This window comes from Indicator indicator, chromosome 17 (assembly GCF_027791375.1).
Source record: "Indicator indicator isolate 239-I01 chromosome 17, UM_Iind_1.1, whole genome shotgun sequence".
In the NCBI taxonomy this organism is placed as follows: domain Eukaryota; kingdom Metazoa; phylum Chordata; class Aves; order Piciformes; family Indicatoridae; genus Indicator; species Indicator indicator.
Window position 1 is genome coordinate 16,519,476 of NC_072026.1, and position 24,077 is coordinate 16,543,552.

Here is a 24,077-nt window from a genome sequence, read left to right on the forward strand (position 1 = left end):
TGCATGCCGGGAAGTGTGGTCCGGCCGCCATGGCGGAGGAGACCGAGAGAAAAGCGGCGCTGGAGATGGTGAGTGACTGATTGCGGCCTTGGCTGAGGGGTCGGGCCGGGGTGGGCTCTGCGCGCTCGGCAGAAGCTAAATCGCTGCTGAAACCGGTAGCTGGGGCCTGCTGGGGCCTGGCTGAGCAGCCGAGCCACCTCGGCATGGGCTCGCTGAGGGAGATAGAGGGGGAGTTGCGATGACGGTGTCCGGATAAATCATCACTAAACCATGGCCCTCAGTACCGCATCTCCACGGCTTATAGACCCCGCCAAGGATGGAGACTCCACCACTGCCCTCGGCAGCCTGGGACAAGACTGATAACCCTCAAGGGGAAGAAATTGTTCCTCGGGTCCAACTTAAACCCAAACACCATAGGTCACTCAGCTGCTCCTCACCAATCCTCTTCTCCAGACCCTTCTCCAGCTTCTTTGCCCTTATGTGAACCTGCTTCAGCCCCTCAATGCCCTTCTTAGAGTGAGGGGCCCAAAACTGACCCCGTTTGAGGTGTGGCCTTACCAGCACCCGGTCCAGGGAGGCAATCCCAGCCCTGGTCCTGCTGGACACACCATTGCTGATCGAGGCCAGGATGCTGGTGGCCTTCTTGGCCACCTGAGCACGCTGCTGGCTCATCTTCAGCTGTCTGTCAACCAGCACACCCAGGTCCTTCTCACCCCTCAGAGACCCACACAGCCCTGCCTAGCGTTGTTGTCTCCTGGCATGGGGCAGCTGCTCTCTTAGTATCAGTGAACAGCAGACGGAAAAAGAAGCTGAGGAAAGAACCTGAAATAGGAGGGACAGAGAAAAAATTCACTTTTGAGCTGAATTTCTTCAAGTTGACCTGTTTGAGGTTTTCCTGCAGGGAACAGAAGCAGATGAAGGGCAGGAGTAAAGGATTTTAAAACAAGACAGGACTAAGATTTTGCTAAAATAAGACTTTTTATTTAAAGATTAATTGCTCAGCCTTGCAACATCAGGCTCGGGGTGGCTTTGCCTGGAGCTGCAGAGCCCAGCAGTGAGCCTGGATCCTCTGTCTCCTGCACGCATTCCAGGTTGCTGAGCCGTCTGAGAGGATTCAGTGCAGAAGGCACTAGACGGCGCTGCAGGTCAGGCTGAGAGGGCTGCAGGCTCTCTGTCGGCTGAGCCGCAGGACAGCTGGGAGCAACCCCCTGCACCAGTACAGGTGAGGGGTGAGCCGCTAGAAAGCAGCTCTGTGGAGAAGGACCACAGAAGGGACTGCTGGGGAACAAGTTCCCCATGAGGCAGTAGTGTGCCCTCGTGGCCAAGAAGGTCGATGGTCTCCTGAAGAAGAGTGTGGCCAGCTGGTTGAGGTTCTCCTGCCCCTCTGCTCTGCTCTGCTCTAGTGAGGCCACAGCTGGAGTTCTGGGTCCGGTTCTGGTTCTCTAGTTGAAGAGAGAAGGGCACCTACTGGAGAGAGTCTGGTAGAGGCTACAAATATGCTGAAGGGACTGCAGCATCTCCCTGCTGGAGGCAAGATACCCAGCTAGGTGGCTTGGTGAGAAGTATCAACATTTCTTGTGGTCTCAGGCTTCTTATGGTTGATGATCTGACAGGTCTTTTCCAGCCTAAATGATCCCACGATCAAGTCCAACCTTTAACTGTCAGGCCACCACTAAACCATGTCCCTCAGCACCACATCTCTACAGCTTTGAAACCCCTCCAGGGATGGGGACTCCACCACTGCCCTGGGCAGCCTGGGCCAGGCCTGAACAACCCTTTTGGGAAAGAAATTGTTCTTTGTGTCCAACCTACACGTCCCCTGGGGCAACAAGCTTTCCCAGTTACTATGGTGAAGCTCTGGTGTTGCTGCCCTCACAGAGCTTTACAGAATCTCATCTCTCCTCTCTTGTGGCAGGTCCAGGCAGATGGGACAGATGGAAACTGTGTCACCTTTGTGCTGCATGATGAGGACCACACGCTTGGCAACTCCCTCCGGTACATGGTCATGAAGAAGTAAGTGGAGCCTCTGTGGTGCCTGGTTTCACCCAGGGAACCTCTGTCTCCTGCTCTGGCCTTCTGATAGACTCATGGAATTGTTTGGGTTGAAAGAGACCTTCAAGGTCCTCGAGTCCAAACCTCAACCAAACACCACCATGCCCACTGAGTCATGTCCCAGGTGCCATGTCCTTATGGTTCTTGAACACCTCCAGGTACAGTGACTACACTGTGTCCCTAGGCAGCCTGTTCCAATGCCTGTCCTACATCTCAGCTGCTGCTGGAACAACACAGACAGAAGCTACCTCTGTTAGAGTCCTCAGCAGCCACTTTTCTCAAAGGATCCATCCTTCCTTGTTCTCTTAGAGTCAGAAACCTAAGAGCTCTAAAAGGCCTTAGTGGGCCTGAGTAGCCACAGCCAGGACCTCCACCCACACCCTGCCCATGGCCTAGCAGCCATAATGAGCAAAGGCTGAGAGCCCTGGGGCTGTTGAGCCTGCAGAAGAGCAGCCTGAGAGGAAATCTGATCAATGCTGAGCAAGAGCTAAAGGGCCTGTAGGGGGCAAGAGGATGGGGCCAGACTCTTCTCAGTAGTGCCCAGGGACAGGTCAAGGGGCAGTGGGCACAAAATGGAACCCAGGAGGTTCCACCTGAACAGGAAGAGAAACCTTGGTGTGAGGGTTGCTGGAGTGCTGGAGCAGGCTGCCCAGAGAGGCTGTGGGAGCCTCCTTTTCTGGAGAGCTTCCAAAGCCAGTTGGATATTGTGATCCTGGGCAAGCTGCTGTGGGTGCCCCTGCTTGAGCACGTCTCTTGGACTGGATGATCTCCAGAAGTCCCTTCCCACCCCCACCATGCTGCAATTCTGTGACTTGTCGGTTTTGGGTTAATTAATGATTGGACTCAGTGATCTTAAAGGTCTTCTCCAGTGATTGTGGGATTCTGGGAATTAATGATCCAGCAGAAATCCATCAGGTTAGTGTTTACTGAGGTTTCCAGCACCTAGAATCCCCTCTTTGACCTTTGCAGGCCTGCCACTAGGCCACCGATGGATTCGTTCTGCCCAGTGGTCTCTGCTGGGGCATGGCTGTGGGTGGTTTTGTTCTGTCCAGAGCTCCCTGCTGGGGCCTCGCTGCTGGTGGCAGGGAACACTCAACGACCAAGATCTGTGTCAGGCCCTGGCTCTGAATGCTCTGGGACCGCCTAAAGTGCTCTACGGGGTCTTCCCAGGCCACCCCAGGCAGCTGCTCCTCCAGAGCCTCCTGCGGCAAGGAGCTGTCTGCCACGATAAGGCTGGGGATCTGTTGGTCAGCTGCTTCTGGGGAGGGTCTTGGTGGGGCAGGTCTTGGTGGGGCAGCTCTTCGCTTCTGGAAGCCTGGAGAACCTGTGGCCTTTTTCCATGGGAGCAGAGGGGAGAGAGCATTTTCCAACCAGCCTGCCATCTTCGAAGTGCTTGCTCCCTTTTCTGGATGGTCTTCTTTCTCCATTTGCTTCCGAAACAACAGGTCCCTTGTAGTGTCCCTTACCAGGGGTTTCTCCACAAGGAGAGGCTGAGCACCTGTGGGCCCTGTTTGAGGGGGAGATAAAGTTAACATCACCTTGGGGAACACCTTCCCACTCTTCTTCCTTCAGGACCAGGGGCCTGCTGATTGTCTGCCCTCTGGAGTTCTCCCTCTCCCTCTGCCCTCATCCACTGCTTTACGTACTGTCAGCACAAGGGTCGTTCAGCTCCTGCCTTCCTGCCTCTTTGTGCTGGTGCTCTTTGCAGTGGCCTTCCGGGGCTCTTGGCCCCTTTTTGCTTTTGGCCAGCACAGCTTGTAGAGGAACATCTGCAGGCCGATGGGAAAGGAGAGAGGCAGGGATTTGTAAAGGCAGCCTGGCTCCCACCTTACACTAAGACACTCCTGGCCATGCCCCCCACCTGACTTCTCCTCCAGCCCCCCTGCCATGCCACCCCCCATCACCCCGTCCTGCTCTGCAGGGCACCCTGGTGGGTGCAGTGCTCACTTACACATAGCCATATGGCTGGACGCAGTGCCCAGGAAACGCACAGCACCATGTACCTCAGCACCATGAGAAGGCACCTGAGGACAAACATGGTGAAGGCTGGAGTCACTCTCTGCTGTGTTCCCAACACTCCCTTGTCACTACCACAGCTGCGCTCTGAGGTGCCCAGGAAGAGGATCCCAACGCTGCTAGGCTCTGGCAGTGGCTAAGGCTGCAGACTGCCCAGTGGTCTCTTCAGGGGCCTGGGTGGTACTGGTTTTCTTCTGCCCAGTGGTCTCTTCAGGGGCCTGGGTGGAACTGGATTTGGTGTGCCAGGTGGACTCTGCTGGGGCCTGGCTGTTGGTGGTTTTGTTCTGTCCAGAGCTCCCTGCTGGGGTCTGGCTACTGGTGGGTAGAGAATGCTCCGTGACTGAGACCTGTGTCAGGTCCTGGCCTGGGTCATTCCAACTAGAAAGGAAACCTTAACCTATAAACTTACAAACAACTTTCTCTATGTAAAAGTACTCCAAAATTATTCTAATTATAATATTCCAATCACAAAACTGCTTACTTTTTTACAACTATCATTACTACTATTTTGCTACTATCAGTTGCTATAATCCTTACTTATATTCATCTTACTTCAATCACTATCACTGTTGTCTATGCTTATTATCTATCCTTATTACTCTTACAACCTCTTATCCTATATTCTACCATTCTATCCTAGAGTACTCTATTACTTATCCTATATTGTACTATTACTTATTCAGTATTACTTATCCTACATGATTCTATTACTTATCTACTATTACTTATCACCTATTATTATAAATACATCAACCTTCTTATATTCTCCTAGAATTACTTAACACTTATCATAATTACTCATTGCTTATTATTCCTAATGTTAGAACTTAATTAGCACGGACAATGAAAGCAAATATTTAAATACCCATTACAATCACAAACTAACTCTGAAGTATGAAGAGAATTTGGCATGAGCTTAAACTAAGCATGAAGTGCATTGTCAATGCACTTTTACATTTACAACATCCCTTATCACCCCCCAGGGTCTAACAGACATGAATGCCATCTTCGCATTCCATTATTATTCCCTTTTTGGGTTGCCAGAGGTGGTGGCACAGGACAGAGAGGCTTTTTCTCCTGTGCTACTCGACACAGTCCACGCACACGCAGAAGGCCCTGCGGAAAGCCCTGCCCGCCCTGGCCAGGGCCTTGCGCATCCTCCTGGAGATGCGTGCCCTGAGGCGCCGCCGAGACGACTGAGCCTGGGTGGTGCTGGTTTCGTTCTGCCCAGTGGTCTCCTCCGGGGCCTGGCTGCTGGTGGGGCGAGAACGCTCAACGATCATTATCTGTGTCAGGCCCTGGCTCTGAGCGCCCTGGCTCTGAACGCTCTGGGACCGCCTAAAGTGCTCTACGGGGTCTTCCCGGGCCACCCCAGGCAGCTGCTCCTCCAGAGCCTCCTGCGGCAAGGAGCTGTCTGCCACGATAAGGCTGGGGATCTGTTGGTCAGCTGCTTCTGGGGCAGGTCTTGGTGGGGCAGCTCTTTGCTTCTGGAAGCCTGGAGAAGCTGTGGCCTTCTTCCATGGGAGCAGAGGGGAGAGAGGATTTTTCCCCTGGCCTGCCATCTTTGAAGTGCTTGCTCCCTTTTCTGAAAGGAGGTCTTTCTCCATTTGCTTCCGAAGCAACAGGTCCTTTTTAGTGACCCTCACCAGTGGTCCCTCCACGTGGGGAGGCACAGGGGAGAGAGGATTTTTCCCCTGGCCTGCCATCTTCGAAGTGCTTGCTCCCTTTTCTGAAAGGAGGTCTTTCTCCATTTGCTTGCGAAGCAACAGGTCCTTTTTAGTGACCCTCACCAGTGGTCCCTCCACGTGGGGAGGCACAGGGGAGAGAGGATTTTTCCCCTGCCCTGCCACTCGAAGCTTGCTCCCTTTTCTGAAAGGAGGTCTTTCTCCATTTGCTTGCGAAGCAACAGGTCCTTTTTAGTGACCCTCACCAGTGGTCCCTCCACGTGGGGAGGCACAGGGGAGAGAGGATTTTTCCCCTGGCCTGCCATCTTTGAAGTGCTTGCTCCCTTTTCTGAAAGGAGGTCTTTCTCCATTTGCTTCCGAAGCAACAGGTCCTTTTTAGTGACCCTCACCAGTGGTCCCTCCACGTGGGGAGGCACAGGGGAGAGAGGATTTTTCCCCTGGCCTGCCACCCCAGAAGCACTTGCTCCCTTTTCTGAAAGGAGGTCTTTCTCCATTTGCTTGCGAAGCAACAGGTCCTTTTTAGTGACCTTTACCAGGGGTCCCTCCACGTGGGGAGGCACCGGGGAGAGAGCTTTTTTCCACCAGTCTGCCATCTTCGAAGTGCTTGCTCCCTTTTCTGCACGGCCATCTTTGTCACTTTTCTTCCGAAACAACAGGTCTCTTTTCGTGACCCTTACCAGGGGTTTCTCCACAGGGGGAGGCTGAGCACCTGTGGGCCCTGTTTGAGGGGGAGATAAAGTTAACATCACCTTGGGGAACACCTTCCCACTCTTCTTCCTTCAGGACCAGGGGCCTGCTGATTGTCTGCCCTCTGGAGTTCTCCCTCTCCCTCTGCCCTCATCCACTACTTTACTTACTGTCAGCACAAGGGTCGTTCAGCTCCTGCCTGTCCTGCCTCTTTGTGCTGGTGCTCTTTGCAGTGGCCTTCCGGGGCTCTTGGCCCCTTTTTGCTTTTGGCCAGCACAGCTTGTACAGGAACATCTGCAGGCCGATGGGAAAGGAGAGAGGCAGGGATTTGTAAAGGCAGCCTGGCTCCCACCTTACACTAAGACACTCCTGGCCATGCCCCCCACCTGACTTCTCCTCCAGCCCCCTGCCATGCCACCCCCCATCACCCCGTCCTGCTCTGCAGGGCACCCTGGTGGGTGCAGTGCTCACTTACACATAGCCATATGGCTGGACGCAGTGCCCAGGAAACGCACAGCACCATGTACCTCAGCACCATGAGAAGGCACCTGAGGACAAACATGGTGAAGGCTGGAGTCACTCTCTGCTGTGCTCCCAACACTCCCTCGTCACTACCACAGCTGCGCTCTGAGGTGCCCAGGAAGAGGATCCCAACGCTGCTAGGCTCTGGCAGTGGCTAAGGCTGCAGACTGCCCAGAGTACACTGCCAACTGGGCAGCCTCTGAGCCTGGACCCCCTTTTATAGCCCCTCTGGCAGAGGCCCCGCCTTCTGATGTCATTTGGGAGGGCAGCTTCCACGGTGACATCATGGGGCAGGCAGTCTTGCACTGTGACATCATGGGGCAGCTGGTTTCCATGGTGATGCCTGGCACCACCTAGGCTGTGCCCTTGCCAGGACAGAGAGATGAGAGGGGCCCAGGAGGCACTGGGGTGTGTCTCTGGAAATCAGTGGTGGCAACTGATAGCGCCCACGTTCGGCAGGCCTGGGCACTCTAGAGGTGCCTCAGAGGGGAGGAAGAAGAGGAGGAGAAGGAGGGGGTTCTATGGTTCTGTCATGCTATGATTCTGTTATTTTGTGAGAAGAGGGGAGAAGAATAAAATAATAGTAGGAGAACTGCCAAATGACATTGTCCTGGGTGCTGCCAGGCATCAGCATGGGAACTTCCTGCCCCATGATGTCACGGTGCAAAACTGCCTGCCCCGTGACGTCACAGTTAGGCTGTTGGGCCAAGGCTATGTGTATGAACTTCAAGAAGGCCAAGTGCCACGTCCTACATTCCATCCCATCCCATCCCAACCCATCCCATCCCGTACCATCCAATCCCACCCCTCACCTCCCATCCCTTCCCATCTCATCCCTTCCCATCGCATCCCGTCCAGTCCCATCCCACCCCTTCCCATCCCATCCCATCCTGTCCCGTCCCATCCCATCTCAGCCCATCCCATTCCATTCCATCCCACCCCTCCCATCCCATCCCAGCCCATCCCTTCCCATCCCATCCCAGGTCAGCCCATCCCATCTCATCCCATCCCACCCCTCCCATCCCTTCCCATCCTATCCCTTCCCATCTCATCCCATCCTGTCCCATCCCATCCCATCCCATCCCATCCCATTCAACCCCCCATCCCTTCCCATCATATCCCTTCCCATCCCATCCCATCCTATCCCGTCCCATCCCAACCCATCCCCATCCCATCCCACCTCGTCCCCTCCCATCCCACCTCATCCCATCCCACACCATCATTTCCCCTCCCGTCCCGTCCCATCCCATCCCATCCCATCTGCTCACATTACTCCTGAAAATTCTGTCTGCATAACTTGGGTTTGAAGGTTCAAGCATCCCCAATGCACCCTCCACCTTCCCTGTCATCTCCTAAGCACACAAGTCCAGTGCAAGGAGGGTTCCTCTGGATGCATCCTGCCTGGTTCAAAGGAGCTTGTGGCCTTGGGACCAGTGTCTGGGAAGGGTCTCCGTAGCCAGCAGCTCTGAAGGGGTCAGCCCTACCTGGAAGCAGTTCTTTAACTGGAGTCAGCAGTGTGCCCAGGTGGCCAAGAAGGCCAAGGGCATCCTGGCTTGTCTTAGAAGCATGGTGGCCAGCAGAAGAGGGAGGTGATCACCCTCCTGTACTCAGCAGTGGTGAGGCCACACCTCGAGTACTGTGTTCAGTGCCGGACCCTTCACTAGAAGGAGGACATTGAGCTGCTGGACCCTCACACCCAACAACTTTCTCCTCCTGTTCTCCTCCAGGTACCCCCTGCCTTCCACTTTGTGCTCTTTGCCCCTTGTCCTGTCACGGGGCAGCACAGAGAAAAGCCCAGCCCCATCTTCTTGACACCCACCCTTCAGATATTTGTAAACATTGGTCAGATCCCCTCTGGGGCTGCTCTTCTCCAGGCTTAACAGCCCCAGGGCTCTCAGCCTTTCTCCTCACAGAGATGCTCCAGGCCACTCAGCAGCTGTATAGCCTCTACCCAGCAGTTCCCTGTCTCTCCTGAACTGGGGAGCCCAGACTGCATCCGATACTCCAGGTTTAGGCTCACTGGGGCAGAGTAGAGGGGGAGGAGAACCTCCCTCGCCCTGCTGGCCACACTCTTCCTCATGCTCCCCTGGAGACCATTGGGCTCTTGGCCATGAGGGCACATTGCTGGCTGATGGGGAACTCGTCGTCCAGCTGCACTCCCAGGTTCTTCTCCACAGAGCTGCTTTCCATCAGCTCTCCCTCCAGGTGTTCTCCAGAAAATGGCTCTTTCCAACCCAAACTGACAGACTTGGGCTGTCGGACAGGTTGCTGGTGGAATGGGGTCTGCAGGAGTCAGGCACTTCAGAGCAAGGCTCCTTTGCCTGGTCATGGAATCAAGGTCCTGGTTGGAAAGGACCTTCAAGATCATCCAGCACAATCATTATCCCAGCACTGCCAGGTCCCCACCAAAGCATGGCCCTCAGCACCACATCTCCACAGCTCTGAAACCCCTCCAGGGATGGGGACTCCACCACTGCTCTGGACAGCCTGGGCCAGGCCTTGACAACCCTCAAGACGAAGAAATCGTTCTTCATATCCAGCCTAAACCTTCCCTGGGGAAAAGGAAGCTGTTTTCTCAAGTCACTGCTAGGTTATATGAACATGAGGAACAATTTCTTCCCCTTGATGGAGGAAATGTCTAACACTGAGGGTGGGGACAGCTTGGCCCAGGTTGCCCAAAGAGGTGGGAGATGCCCTATCCCTGGAACCATTGCAGGTCAGGTGGTTTGGGACTCTGAGCAACCTGCTCTAGTTGCACATGTCCCTGGTTGGACTAGATGACCTTTAAAGGTGCTTGCAACCCACACCAGTCTGGGATTCTATGAAGCCAAGGTGCTGCCCACCTCTCCTTACCACGAAGAGGAGATTTCATGCTATCGATGTTCTACCAGGCATACATGGGCCTGGGTCTTACCCTGGCTCTCTGCCCAGACACAAACCATCCCAGCAAGAGAGAGAGATGATAAGGGATGGTATCAAAGCTTTTCTTTGTCTCTTTAGCTGAGAACTGTCACTCATGGTCCTCTCCCTCTCCTCCTCATCCCTCACCCACCTCAAAGTGACCACATCTCAACCTTCTTTCCCTTTCCACACATATCTCCCCACCCCATGTTTCCACCCAAGACAAATGACCATGAGTCACTGCTTTTCCTGCAAGGAAACGAAGAATCCTCCATGGATCTGAGTCCACTTCCCCCTCTTCTGGAGGTGACAGGGAGCAGAGAAGGGATCAGAGGCTGTAGTCAGAGCTGGCTCTATAGGAGACCACAAAGTGCTGCAGCTCCTTCCAGGTGGGTCATGACGCAAAGGCAAAAGCAATTCAGGCAGAGCCAGAAGAGGGCCGGGTGAGAGCAATGGAGGAGTCCTGCCACCCTGGCATGATGTCTTCTCCTCTTGTCCCTGCTGGTGGCACAGCTTTAGGAGGAGCTGTACTTGTTGCTCAAGGGGGAGCTGCTCCTGTCCAGCCCAAGCTCCTGCCCGTTGGCTTTCCACTTCCCAACAGAGCCCTTGTCGTCTGTGGGTGTGATGCTCAGGGCTGGCCTCTGGCACCAGCAGCACAGGCAGGACTGGGAGGAGACAAGAGGGTAGAGAGAGAGGACACCAGGGTGAGCTGTGGGGTGAGAGGAGGAAGCAGGCCCTTGGGGATGTTGGCAAGTGCCAAGCTGGGAACTGCAGCCTGTGCTCCTGAGCCTTGGGTCCTGTGGACCTGCTGGGAGCGGGTTTCCCACCAGCATAAGGCTGGTGAGAACTGGAAATGAAGGTACCAAAATCTGGGGCACCTTTTGTGTTGTCTTGTCCTTGGGGGATAGAAAATACAGGGAATGCTTAGCTGGGCTCAACTCTTCTATCTGCCACAGCAGCTGAGAGGTATATTCTTTCCATCCCATTTTATCCTATCTATCCATCCATCCCATCCCATCCCATCCCATCCCATCCCATCCCATCCCATCCCATCCCATCCCATCCCATCCCATCCCATCCCATCTATCTCATTTTGTCTCATCTCATCCCATCTATTCCACCCCATCTATCTCATCCCATCTCCATCCCATCCAGTTCATCTCATTCCATCTCAGCTATCCCACCCCATCCCCATCCCATCCCATCCCATCCCATCCCATCCCACCCATCCATCCATCCCATCCCATCCCATCCCATCCCATCCCATCCCATCCCATCCCATCCCATCCCATCCCATCTCATCCCATGCCATGTGCTCCCATTGCTCCTGAAAATTCTGTCTGCATAACTTGGGTTTGAAGGTTCAAGCATCCCCAATGCACCCTCCACCTTCCCTGTCATCTCCTAAGCACACAAGTCCAGTGCAAGGAGGGTTCCTCTGGATGCATCCTGCCTGGTTCAAAGGAGCTTGTGGCCTTGGGACCAGTGTCTGGGAAGGGTCTCCGTAGCCAGCAGCTCTGAAGGGGTCAGCCCTACCTGGAAGCAGTTCTTGAATTTCAGGCTGACAAAGTAGAGAGCCACAGGGTTGATGCAGGAGTTGAGGGAGGCCATATTGATCCCAAAGTGATCCATCACCAGCAGGAAACTGAGAATGGAGGGGACAGAAGAAGTGTTGGAATCTCACGGAGAACTGAAGGAGTATTTCCAAGGTGCCTGCCAATTGCCTGCAATGAGCCCAGTGGAACCTCTGCTGGTGCCCACGGAGGCTGCCAGCACGGTGCCCTCCTGCTGGTGGCCCTACCTGAGCAGTTCACATCTGTTGGGGTCTGTCTGGTCATAGATGGTCTTTTTGAGGATGCGGCTGAGGTGGAGAGGCAGCCAGCAGAGCGCGAAGATCACCACCAGGCAGAAGACCTTCTTGGCCACCTCCCGGCGCTGCAAGGAGAAGGCGGACAGGAGAGGAAGCTTGATCTGGCTGAGCACTGGAGAGCAGGTGGAGCAAGGCACCATCTGCCCATACTCAGCCACAGCTCTTCAACTCCTTTCTGTCCCCCAGCGACAGCCTCTTTGGAGCCCAGAGCACAAGCTGCAGGTCCCAACTCCTGCACCGTGAGGAGGACTCTGAGATCCAGGCTGCAGAAATGGTAGCAGCAGGGGAGTGATAGGACTAAGGGAATGGAGCAAAATGAGAAGTGGGTAGATTCAGATTGGATGAGGGTGGTGAGACATTGGAACAGGTTGCCCAGGGACCCAGGTGGCAGAAGCCTCATCCCCGGAAGGTTTTAAGGCCAGGCTGGATGTGGCTCTGAGCAACCTGATCTAGTGGAAGGTGTCCCTGCCCATGGCAGGGGGGGTTGGAAGTAGATGATCCTCGAGGTCCCTGCCAGCCCTGACAATTCTATGATTCTATATGGACCAGAGTCCTTCACATCCCTTCTTGCCCTCGCTCCTGGTGACTGGCACAGCATGGCCAGAGATGAATGACCATGAGAAACTGAAGAGCCAGCTGCTCCATGGCCATGAGGAACTGAAAATCCAGCTGGTCCGTGGACTAGCCTAAGACAATCCTTGCAGGACCTGTGCTCTACCCTCCTTGCCCTTCTCTGCACACGCTCCATCAGCTCAATGTCCTCCTCGTAGTGAGAGGTCCAGCACCTAACAAAAAATGCTGAGTGGCCTGGAGCATCTCTGTGAGGAGAAAGGCTGAGAGCCCTGGGGCTGTTGAGCCTGGAGAAGAGCAGCCCCAGAGGGGATCTGACCAATGTTTACAAATATCTGAAGGGTGGGTGTCAAGAAGATGGGGCTGGGCTTTTCTCTGTGCTGCCCCGTGACAGGACGAGGGGCAAAGAGCACAAAGTGGAAGGCAGGAGGTTCCCGGAGGAGAGCAGGAGGAGAAAGTTGTTGGGTGTGAGGGTCCAGCAGCTCAATGTCCTCCCTGTAGTGAAGGGTCCGGCACTGAGCACAGTACTCGAGGTGTGGCCTCACCAGTGCTGAGTACAGGAGGGTGATCACCTCCCTCTTCTGCTGGCCACCATGCTTCTAAGACAAGCCAGGATGCCCTTGGCCTTCTTGGCCACCTGGGCACACTGCTGACTCCTGTTCAGCTGACTATCCACCAACACCCCCAGCTCCCTCTCCAAGTTGCAGCTTTCCAACCACACATCCCCAAGTCTGTAGCTTGCCATGGGGTGTCAGTGGTGGGTTAATTAATTCATGCTTGGACTCAGTGATCTTAAAGGTCTTCTCCAGTGATTGTGGGATTCTGGGAATTAATGATCCAGCAGAAATCCATCAGGTTAGTGTTTACTGAGGTTTCCAGCACCTAGAATCCCCTCTTTGACCTTTGCAGGCCTGCCACTAGGCCACTGATGGTGCCAGGGTGGTGCCTATGATCATGCCAGCCCTGTTCTTTACCCTACAAAGCTCCAGCTGAGCCTCAGCTCAGCTCAGAGGTAGCTGGGGGGGTTGTCAGTTAGGTAAGAGAGGGAGTATCCCTTCAGTGTAGCCCTCCCATAAGACCCTCAGTCGTTTGAGGAACATCCTGAGCAGGTCTGGGGTGGCCTGAGCTTCTCACCTTGTAGAGCTTTGCTGTGAGCTGACCTGGCTTTCACTGCTGTCTTCTCCTCTCTGCCCTCTTGCAGCCCTGATGTGGAGTTCTGTGGCTACTGCATCACACACCCCTCTGAAAGCAAGATCAACTTCAGGATCCAGACCCGAGGTGGGACTCACTGGGAGAAAGAAAAGCAGGTTTCTCCTTCTTCTCTGCTGATCATTTGCAGCTGCTGTGTCCTGCTCCTCAGCTGCAGAGGCTGTTCTGAGCCACCAGGGTAGTTAGGCGCTGGAATGGAGTGCCCAGAGAAGTTGTGAAGACTCCAAGCCTAGAAGTGTTCAGAGCCAGGTTGGATGGGGCCTTGAGCAACCTGGTCTAGCTGAAGATGTCCCTGCCCATGGCAGGAGGGTTGGTCTAGATGATCTTTAAGGTCCCTTCCAACCCAAACCATTCTATCATTATGCTACAGGTCTTCTTCCCAGCTATTGGGTTGTGGCCTGAGGAGCCCACAGCCTTGCCTTCTCCCAGATACCTGGGAAGCAGGCATCAAACGGGTGCTGGGGTAGAGTAGATGTGAACTGCCAGAGCTGCTGGGTGCTCCATCTGCCCCTGACCCAGCACAGAGACTGGAGAGCAAAGCTGAAGTGTGGTGACATCTAGCTGCAGTGAGATGATAGAATCACAGAATGGCTTGGCTTGGAAGGCACCATAAAGATCATCTGCTTCCAACCCCTCTCTTATGGTCAGGGACATGTTGACTACAGCAGGTTGCTGAAAGCTCCATCCAGCCTTTGTTTCCTCCTCTCTTTCTCCACTGTCTTGCAGCTTTGGGCATCAGGCTGACTTGAAGCTGTTGAACACCTCATCAGTCCGTTCTGTCTTTGTACTTTGTACTCCAAAGAGGACTTTGTTCCCTGGCAGTAGAAAGCATGGACAACTGTGAGCCTCTTGCAGTCACTCACTGGCTCACCAACCCCTCCAGCTCAGCCCACTGCCCTTCAGCCAGGTCCTGCCAAGCTCCACAGCTTTGGCTGCTGCTGGAGGAGGGGTGCTGCTCCATCCCTCCGTCATGGGACTGTTCCTCTGAGCATCAGCTCTGTCGAAGTCACTTCCTGGAAGGAAGTGTCTGGTTGCTGCTTGCTTCCTACACACCCCTGGTGGGCAAGGTGTTTGCCTGGCCAAGGGAACTCCTTCCCTGTGGGATGGACTGCAGGGCAAGTCTCTGCTCTTCCTGCACCACCACATTCAGCTCATCTCTCACGATGCTCTCAGGAAGTCTGTGGGCCACCTACCCCCTAGCAGAGCTTCTCACCATCACAGGGACTACCCTAGGGCATGGGGGTAACAAGCACGTGTGGGGGACAAGGCTACCAAGCCTTCTGGAAGCCACCTCCCATTTCACTGACTCCTTTTCTTCCCTGAAGGAGCCCTTCCTGCTGTTGAGCCCTTCCGGAAAGGGCTGAATGACCTGATGGGTGTTTGCCACCATGTCCTCAGCACTTTTGAGGTAAGACCCTAAAGAAGACCTCAGAAATCTTTGCCCTCTTGGTCTCAGAGGGGAGAGGAATGAGCCAAGACCTGCTGAAGGTGTTTGTGATGTGAAAAACCTGACAGAACATATTTAGATGTTCTCTGCCTGGCCTGTGTTACACCCTGGTGTCCTTTCCCGGGGACTGACCATAGCGCAGTCGCTTCTGAAGGCACCTGGAGCTCTGCCAGAGCTTCTCAGGTCACTCAGCCTTTCCAGGCCCTGGGCAGCAAGGTCACAGCACAGCCCAGGGGGGTGGCACTGGGGTGGTCCCTCAGACACAACACTGGTCACATCTGTCCTTTGCTTTCCTTTGCAGAGGAGCATGAAGGACTACAGGGCACGGAGGGAGGAGGAGATGCAGTAGGCTTTGGAGGTGGTTGTCCCCATGGATGTGTGGAACATCGGTGACGTGTGGTGAAGTCCCTGTGAGAAAGGATTTGCTTGGTTTGGGGGCTTTTATGGCTGCTTGGAGGCAAATCCTGTACTTCAATAAAAAACCTTCCTCAAGCTTGGTGGTGTGGAGGTGGGATAGGAAATGACAGCAGCTCCTCCAGTGCCATCTTCTTTCTTTGCTAAGCCTCAGACAAAGGGCAGCCCAAACCACTCCTCCTGAGATGGTTTCAAGGGTAGGGAACTGAAACAGAATGGTGGGGGGTGGAAGGGACCTCATCCCCTCCACGCCCCATGCCAAAGCAGGGGCACCCACAGCAGCTTGCCCAGGATTCACAATGGCCAGCTGGGTTTGGAAGCTCTCCAGAAAAGACCTTCCAGAGAAGACTCCACAACCTCTCTGGGCAGCCTGCTCCAGCACTCCAGCACCCTCACACCAAAGAAGTTTCTGCTCATGTTCAGATGGAACCTCCTGGCTTCCACTTTGTGCCCATTGCCCCTTGTCCTGTCGCTGGGCACCACTGAGAAGAGTCTGCCCCCATCCTCTTGCCCCCCACCCTTTAGCACTTGCTCAATATTGATCAGATCCCCTCTGGGGCTGCTCTTCTCCAGCGTGTCAACTGGGCCACACAATTTGGTGTCATCTGCAAAGGGACAGGCTTGGGGTGACCTCATAGCTGTCTACAACTACCTGAAGGGAAGTTGTAGCCAGGTGGGGGTCAGTCTCTTCTCCCAGGCAACCAGCAGCAGAACGAGGGACCACAGTCTCAAGTTGTGCCCGGGGAGCTCTAGGCTGGATATTAGGAGGAAGTTCTTCACAGAGAGATTGATTTGCCATTGGAAGGGACTGCCCAGGGAGGTGGTGGAGTCACTGATTCTATTTCAGCAAGGAGCGGTAGTGTCCCACACCAGCACCCCCAGCACTCGCTTCCCCTACAATTATCATATTCTCCCCCCCTCTTCTCCTGAAGTGCAGCAGCCACAGAACAGTACTGGAGAAAAATTGTCATCTTTTATTGTTATCATAGAGTGACAATGACCAAAAATCAGAGAATTGTAGAACAGTGTAGGCTGGACAAGATGTTAGAGATCATCTAATCAAACTTCCCTGGACCCCCAGCAACGCATCTTCTGCCTCTCTCCTGTCTCTATGCCGGGGCCTGGGTGGTGTTGGTTTCCTTTGGCCCAGAGGTCTCTGCCGGGGCCTGGGTGGTGCTGATTTTGTTCTGCCCAGTGGTCTCCTCCGGGGCCTGGCTGCTGGTGGGGCGAGAACGCTCAACGACCAAGATCTGTGTCAGGCCCTGGCTCTGAGCGCCCTGGCTCTGAATGCTCTGGGACCGCCTAAAGTACTCTACGGGGTCTTCCCAGGCCACCCCAGGCAGCTGCTCCTCCAGAGCCTCCTGCGGGAAGGAGCTGTCTACAACAATAAGGCTGGGGATCTGTTGGTCAGCTGCTTCTGGGGCAGGTCTTGGTGGGGCAGCTCTTTGCTTCTGGAAGCCTGGAGAAGCTGTGGCCTTCTTCCGTGGTGCCACAGGGGAGAGAGGATTTTTCCCCTGGCCTGCCCTCTTACAAGTGCTTGGTCCCCTTTCTGGAAGGTCTTCTTTCTCCTTTTCCTTCCGAAACAACAGGTCCCTTTTCGTGACCCTTACCAGGGGTTCCTCCACGTGGGGAGGCACCGGGGAGAGAGCATTTTTCCACCAGTCTGCCATCTTCGAAGTGCTTGCTCCCTTTTCTGCACGGCCATCTCTCTCCCTTTGCTTCAGAAACAACAGGTCCCTTTTAGTGACCCTTACCAGGGGTTTCTCCACAGGGGGAGGCTGAGCGCCTGTGGGCCCTGTTTGAGGGGGAGATAAAGTTAACATCACCTTGGGGAACACCTTCCCACTCTTCTTCCTTCAGGACCAGGGGCCTGCTGATTGTCTGCCCTCTGGAGTTCTCCCTCTCCCTCTGCCCTCATCCACTGCTTTACTTACTGTCAGCACAAGGATCGTTCAGCTCCTGCCTGTCCTGCCTCTTTGTGCTGGTGCTCTTTGCAGTGGCCTTCCGGGGCTCTTGGCCCCTTTTTGCTTTTGGCCAGCACAGCTTGTAGAGGAACATCTGCAGGCCGATGGGAAAGGAGAGAGGCAGGGATTTGTAAAGGCAGCCTGGCTCCCACCTTACACTAAGACACTCCTGGCCATGCCCCCCACCTGACTTCTCCTCCAGCCCCCTGCCATGCCACCCCCCATCACCCCGTCCTGCTCTGCAGGGCACCCTGGTGGGTGCAGTGCTCACTTACACATAGCCATATGGCTGGACGCAGTGCCCAGGAAACGCACAGCACCATGTACCTCAGCACCATGAGAAGGCACCTGAGGACAAACATGGTGAAGGCTGGAGTCACTCTCTGCTGTGCTCCCAACACTCCCTTGTCACTACCACAGCTGCGCTCTGAGGTGCCCAGGAAGAGGATCCCAACGCTGCTAGGCTCTGGCAGTGGCTAAGGCTGCAGACTGCCCAGAGTACACTGCCAACTGGGCAGCCTCTGAGCCTGGACCCCCTTTTATAGCCCCTCTGGCAGAGGCCCCGCCTTCTGATGTCATTTGGGAGGGCAGCTTCCACGGTGACATCATGGGACAGGCAGTCTTGCACTGTGACATCATGGGGCAGCTGGTTTCCATGGTGATGCCTGGCAGCACCCAGAGAACACAGTACTCGAGGTGTGGCCTCACCACTGCTGAGTACAGGAGGGTGATCACCTCCCTCTTCTGCTGGCCACCATGCTTCTAAGACAAGCCAGGATGCCCTTGGCCTTCTTGCCACCTGGGCACACTGCTGACTCCTGTTCAGCTGACTATCCACCAACACCCCCAGCTCCCTCTCCAAGTTGCAGCTTTCCAACCACACATCCCCAAGTCTGTAGCTTGCCGTGGGGTGGTTGTGACCCAGGTGCAGGATCTGGCACTTGGCGTTCTTGAACCTCAAACACTTAGCCTTGGCCCATCGGCCTAAGCTGTCCAGGTGCTGCTGCAAAGCTTCCTCCCTGCCCTGCAGCAGATCGACACGGCCACACAGCTTGGTGGCATCTGCAGGCTTGCTGAGGGGGCACCCAAAGCCCTCATCCACATCATTGCTAAAGCTATCCAAAGGGACAGGCCCCAGTGCTGATCCCTGGGGGACACCACTGGTGGCTGGGCCGCAGCCGGATTTCGTTCCATTCACCACCACTCTGCGCCCGGCCATCAGCCAGGTTTTGATCCAGGGCAGAGGGCACTTCTCCAAGCCTTGTGCCATGAGGATCTGAAGGAGAACGCTGAGGGAGGCAGTGGGAATGCTGTGGACACAGTGGTCTCTCAGCCTTTCCTCCTCACAGAGCTGCTCCAGGCCCCTCAGCACCTTCACAGCCTCCCCTGGACCTTCTCCACTAGTTCCCTGTCTCTCTTGAACTGGGGAGGCCAGAGCTGGAGGCAGGACTCCAGCTCTGGCCTCACAGGAATCTCTAGAGCCTGGTAGCAAAGCTGTTGCCCTTTGTCTCACCCACAGACATGAGATGGGTGGATGAAGAGTCAGAGCACCAGGGAGCAGGGAGAGAGAGAAAATCATCATTTTTGTAATATTTCAGATGAAAGGGGTCCCCAGGTGCTTCCCAGCATGAGCCCAGCCCCTGGCTGCTAAGAGAAATTCTTCTTGGACGGGAGAAGGAGGAGTAGTGTCCAGCACCAGCACCCCCAGCACTCAGCTCCCCTACAATTATCATATTCTTCTCCCCTCTTCTCCTGAAATGCAGCAGCCACAGACCAGTACTAGAGAAAAATTGTCATCTTTTATTATTATCATCATAGAGTGACAATGACAGAACCATAGAGTGAGAATGACAGAATCAGAGAATTGTAGAACAGTTTAGGCTGGACAAGACGTTAGAGATCATCTAATCAAACTTCCCTGGACCCCCAGCAACGCATCTTCTGCCTCTCTCCTGTCTCTGTGCTCAGACAGCACCCAGAGTCACTGAAGCAGCAGAACTCAGCAGGATGGCAGCCCCAGGGCAGATGGATGCCTGGACACACTCCTGGTCTTCTCCTGGAGTTCCAGGTCTTTGCATGCCCAAGCTGGCCAGGCCCTTGCACAGCCTCCTGGAGATGCCTGCCCTGAATCGCTGCTGAGACCAGGCCTGGCTGCTGCTGGTTTTCTTCTGCCCACAGAGCTCTGCCAGGGCCTGGGTGCTGGTGGGTCAAGAACACTCAGTGATCGAGATCTGTGTCAGGCCCTGGCCTAAATCAGCCCAGTGGTCTCTTCAGGGGCCTGGGGGTTACTGGATTCGTTCTGCCCAGTGGTCTCTTCAGGGGCCTGGGGGATACTGGATTCGTTCTGCCCAGTGGTCTCTGCTGGGGCATGGCTGTGGGTGGTTTTGTTCTGTCCAGAGCTCCCTGCTGGGGCCTCGCTGCTGGTGGCAGGGAACACTCAACGACCAAGATCTGTGTCAGGCCCTGGCTCTGAATGCTCTGGGACCGCCTAAAGTGTTCTACGGGGTCTTCCCAGGCCACTCCAGGCAGCTGCTCCTCCAGAGCCTCCTGCGGCAAGGAGCTGTCTGCCACGATAAGGCTGGGGATCTTGGTCAGCTGCTTCTGGGGAGGGTCTTGGTGGGGCAGGTCTTGGTGGGGCAGCTCTTCGCTTCTGGAAGCCTGGAGAACCTGTGGCCTTTTTCCATGGGAGCAGAGGGGAGAGAGCATTTTCCAACCAGCCTGCCATCTTCGAAGTGCTTGCTCCCTTTTCTGGATGGTCTTCTTTCTCCATTTGCTTCCGAAATAACAGGTCCCTTGTAGTGTCCCTTACCAGGGGTTTCTCCACAAGGAGAGGCTGAGCACCTGTGGGCCCTGTTTGAGGGGGAGATAAAGTTAACATCACCTTGGGGAACACCTTCCCACTCTTCTTCCTTCAGGACCAGGGGCCTGCTGATTGTCTGCCCTCTGGAGTTCTCCCTCTGCCCTCATCCACTGCTTTAGGTACTGTCAGCACAAGGGTCGTTCAGCTCCTGCCTTCCTGCCTCTTTGTGCTGGTGCTCTTTGCAGTGGCCTTCCGGGGCTCTTGGCCCCTTTTTGCTTTTGGCCAGCACAGCTTGTAGAGGAACATCTGCAGGCCGATGGGAAAGGAGAGAGGCAGGGATTTGTAAAGGCAGCCTGGCTCCCACCTTACACTAAGACACTCCTGGCCATGCCCCCCACCTGACTTCTCCTCCACCCCCCTGCCATGCCACCCCCCATCACCCCGTCCTGCTCTGCAGGGCACCCTGGTGGGTGCAGTGCTCACTTACACATAGCCATATGGCTGGACGCAGTGCCCAGGAAACGCACAGCACCATGTACCTCAGCACCATGAGAAGGCACCTGAGGACAAACATGGTGAAGGCTGGAGTCACTCTCTGCTGTGTTCCCAACACTCCCTTGTCACTACCACAGCTGCGCTCTGAGGTGCCCAGGAAGAGGATCCCAACGCTGCTAGGCTCTGGCAGTGGCTAAGGCTGCAGACTGCCCAGTGGTCTCTTCAGGGGCCTGGGTGGTACTGGTTTTCTTCTGCGCAGTGGTCTCTTCAGGGGCCTGGGTGGAACTGGATTTGGTGTGCCAGGTGGACTCTGCTGGGGCCTGGCTGTTGGTGGTTTTGTTCTGTCCAGAGCTCCCTGCTGGGGTCTGGCTACTGGTGGGTAGAGAATGCTCCGTGACTGAGACCTGTGTCAGGTCCTGGCCTGGGTCATTCAAACTAGAAAGGAAACCTTAACCTATAAACTTACAAACAACTTTCTCTATGTAAAAGTACTCCAAAATTATTCTAATTATAATATTCCAATCACAAAACTGCTTACTTTTTTACAACTATCATTACTACTATTTTGCTACTATCAGTTGCTATAATCCTTACTTATATTCATCTTACTTCAATCACTATCACTGTTGTCTATGCTTATTATCTATCCTTATTACTCTTACAACCTCTTATCCTATATTCTACCATTCTATCCTAGAGTACTCTATTACTTATCCTATATTGTACTATTACTTATTCAGTATTACTTATCCTACATGATTCTATTACTTATCTACTATTACTTATCACCTATTATTATAAATACATCAACCTTCTTATATTCTCCTAGAATTACTTAACACTTATCATAATTACTCATTGCTTATTATTCCTAATGTTAGAACTTAATTAGCACGGACAATGAAAGCAAATATTTAAATACCCATTACAATCACAAACTAACTCTGAAGTATGAAGAGAATTTGGCATGAGCTTAAACTAAGCATGAAGTGCATTGTCAATGCACTTTTACATTTACAACATCCCTTATCACCCCCCAGGGTCTAACAGACATGAATGCCATCTTCGCATTCCATTATTATTCCCTTTTTGGGTTGCCAGAGGTGGTGGCACAGGACAGAGAGGCTTTTTCTCCTGTGCTACTCGACACAGTCCACGCACACGCAGAAGGCCCTGCGGAAAGCCCTGCCCGCCCTGGCCAGGGCCTTGCGCATCCTCCTGGAGATGCGTGCCCTGAGGCGCCGCCGAGACGACTGAGCCTGGGTGGTGCTGGTTTCGTTCTGCCCAGTGGTCTCCTCCGGGGCCTGGCTGCTGGTGGGGCGAGAACGCTCAACGATCATTATCTGTGTCAGGCCCTGGCTCTGAGCGCCCTGGCTCTGAACGCTCTGGGACCGCCTAAAGTGCTCTACGGGGTCTTCCCGGGCCACCCCAGGCAGCTGCTCCTCCAGAGCCTCCTGCGGCAAGGAGCTGTCTGCCACGATAAGGCTGGGGATCTGTTGGTCAGCTGCTTCTGGGGCAGGTCTTGGTGGGGCAGCTCTTTGCTTCTGGAAGCCTGGAGAAGCTGTGGCCTTCTTCCATGGGAGCAGAGGGGAGAGAGGATTTTTCCCCTGGCCTGCCATCTTTGAAGTGCTTGCTCCCTTTTCTGAAAGGAGGTCTTTCTCCATTTGCTTCCGAAGCAACAGGTCCTTTTTAGTGACCCTCACCAGTGGTCCCTCCACGTGGGGAGGCACAGGGGAGAGAGGATTTTTCCCCTGGCCTGCCACCCCAGAAGCACTTGCTCCCTTTTCTGAAAGGAGGTCTTTCTCCATTTGCTTGCGAAGCAACAGGTCCTTTTTAGTGACCTTTACCAGGGGTCCCTCCACGTGGGGAGGCACCGGGGAGAGAGCTTTTTTCCACCAGTCTGCCATCTTCGAAGTGCTTGCTCCCTTTTCTGCACGGCCATCTTTGTCACTTTTCTTCCGAAACAACAGGTCTCTTTTCGTGACCCTTACCAGGGGTTTCTCCACAGGGGGAGGCTGAGCACCTGTGGGCCCTGTTTGAGGGGGAGATAAAGTTAACATCACCTTGGGGAACACCTTCCCACTCTTCTTCCTTCAGGACCAGGGGCCTGCTGATTGTCTGCCCTCTGGAGTTCTCCCTCTCCCTCTGCCCTCATCCACTACTTTACTTACTGTCAGCACAAGGGTCGTTCAGCTCCTGCCTGTCCTGCCTCTTTGTGCTGGTGCTCTTTGCAGTGGCCTTCCGGGGCTCTTGGCCCCTTTTTGCTTTTGGCCAGCACAGCTTGTACAGGAACATCTGCAGACCGATGGGGAAGGAGAGAGGCAGGGATTTGTAAAGGCAGCCTGGCTCCCACCTTACACTAAGACACTCCTGGCCATGCCCCCCACCTGACTTCTCCTCCAGCCCCCACCATGCCACCCCCCATCACCCCGTCCTGCTCTGCAGGGCACCCTGGTGGGTGCAGTGCTCACTTACACATAGCCATATGGCTGGACGCAGTGCCCAGGAAACGCACAGCACCATGTACCTCAGCACCATGAGAAGGCACCTGAGGACAAACATGGTGAAGGCTGGAGTCACTCTCTGCTGTGCTCCCAACACTCCCTCGTCACTACCACAGCTGCGCTCTGAGGTGCCCAGGAAGAGGATCCCAACGCTGCTAGGCTCTGGCAGTGGCTAAGGCTGCAGACTGCCCAGAGTACACTGCCAACTGGGCAGCCTCTGAGCCTGGACCCCCTTTTATAGCCCCTCTGGCAGAGGCCCCGCCTTCTGATGTCATTTGGGAGGGCAGCTTCCACGGTGACATCATGGGGCAGGCAGTCTTGCACTGTGACATCATGGGGCAGCTGGTTTCCATGGTGATGCCTGGCACCACCTAGGCTGTGCCCTTGCCAGGACAGAGAGATGAGAGGGGCCCAGGAGGCACTGGGGTGTGTCTCTGGAAATCAGTGGTGGCAACTGATAGCGCCCACGTTCGGCAGGCCTGGGCACTCTAGAGGTGCCTCAGAGGGGAGGAAGAAGAGGAGGAGAAGGAGGGGGTTCTATGGTTCTGTCATGCTATGATTCTGTTATTTTGTGAGAAGAGGGGAGAAGAATAAAATAATAGTAGGAGAACTGCCAAATGACATTGTCCTGGGTGCTGCCAGGCATCAGCATGGGAACTTCCTGCCCCATGATGTCACGGTGCAAAACTGCCTGCCCCGTGATGTCACAGTTAGGCTGTTGGGCCAAGGCTAAGTGTATGAACTTCAAGAAGGCCAAGTGCCACGTCCTACATTCCATCCCATCCCATCCCATCCCATCCCATCCCATCCCATCCCATCCCATCCCATCCCATCCCAACCCATCCCATCCCGTACCATACAATCCCACCCCTCACCTCCCATCCCTTCCCATTTCATCCCTTCCCATCGCATCCCGTCCAGTCCCATCCCATCCCATCCCA

At 54.7% G+C, this 24,077-nt stretch overlaps 2 protein-coding genes across 2 annotated transcripts in view; one reads left to right on the top strand and one right to left on the bottom strand.

Annotated features, from left to right (window-relative positions):
- Positions 1 to 15,434, top strand: LOC128972446 (DNA-directed RNA polymerases I and III subunit RPAC2-like). Its single transcript, XM_054388426.1, has 5 exons — positions 1 to 68; positions 1,916 to 2,013; positions 13,505 to 13,581; positions 14,838 to 14,920; positions 15,261 to 15,434. Exons 1-5 carry the CDS (start codon positions 30 to 32, stop codon positions 15,306 to 15,308), a joined length of 345 nt encoding a protein of 114 aa, XP_054244401.1. The 5' UTR covers positions 1 to 29; the 3' UTR covers positions 15,309 to 15,434.
- The window catches only part of LOC128972445 (endothelin receptor type B-like), a 17,729-nt gene continuing 4,030 nt past the window's right edge, over positions 10,379 to 24,077 (bottom strand). Inside the window, exons 5-7 of the mRNA XM_054388425.1 lie at positions 11,665 to 11,798; positions 11,400 to 11,508; positions 10,379 to 10,528 (exon numbers count right to left, since the gene is read on the bottom strand). Coding sequence (XP_054244400.1) covers positions 10,379 to 10,528; positions 11,400 to 11,508; positions 11,665 to 11,798 — 393 coding nt within the window. The remainder of the gene's footprint in view (positions 10,529 to 11,399; positions 11,509 to 11,664; positions 11,799 to 24,077) is intronic.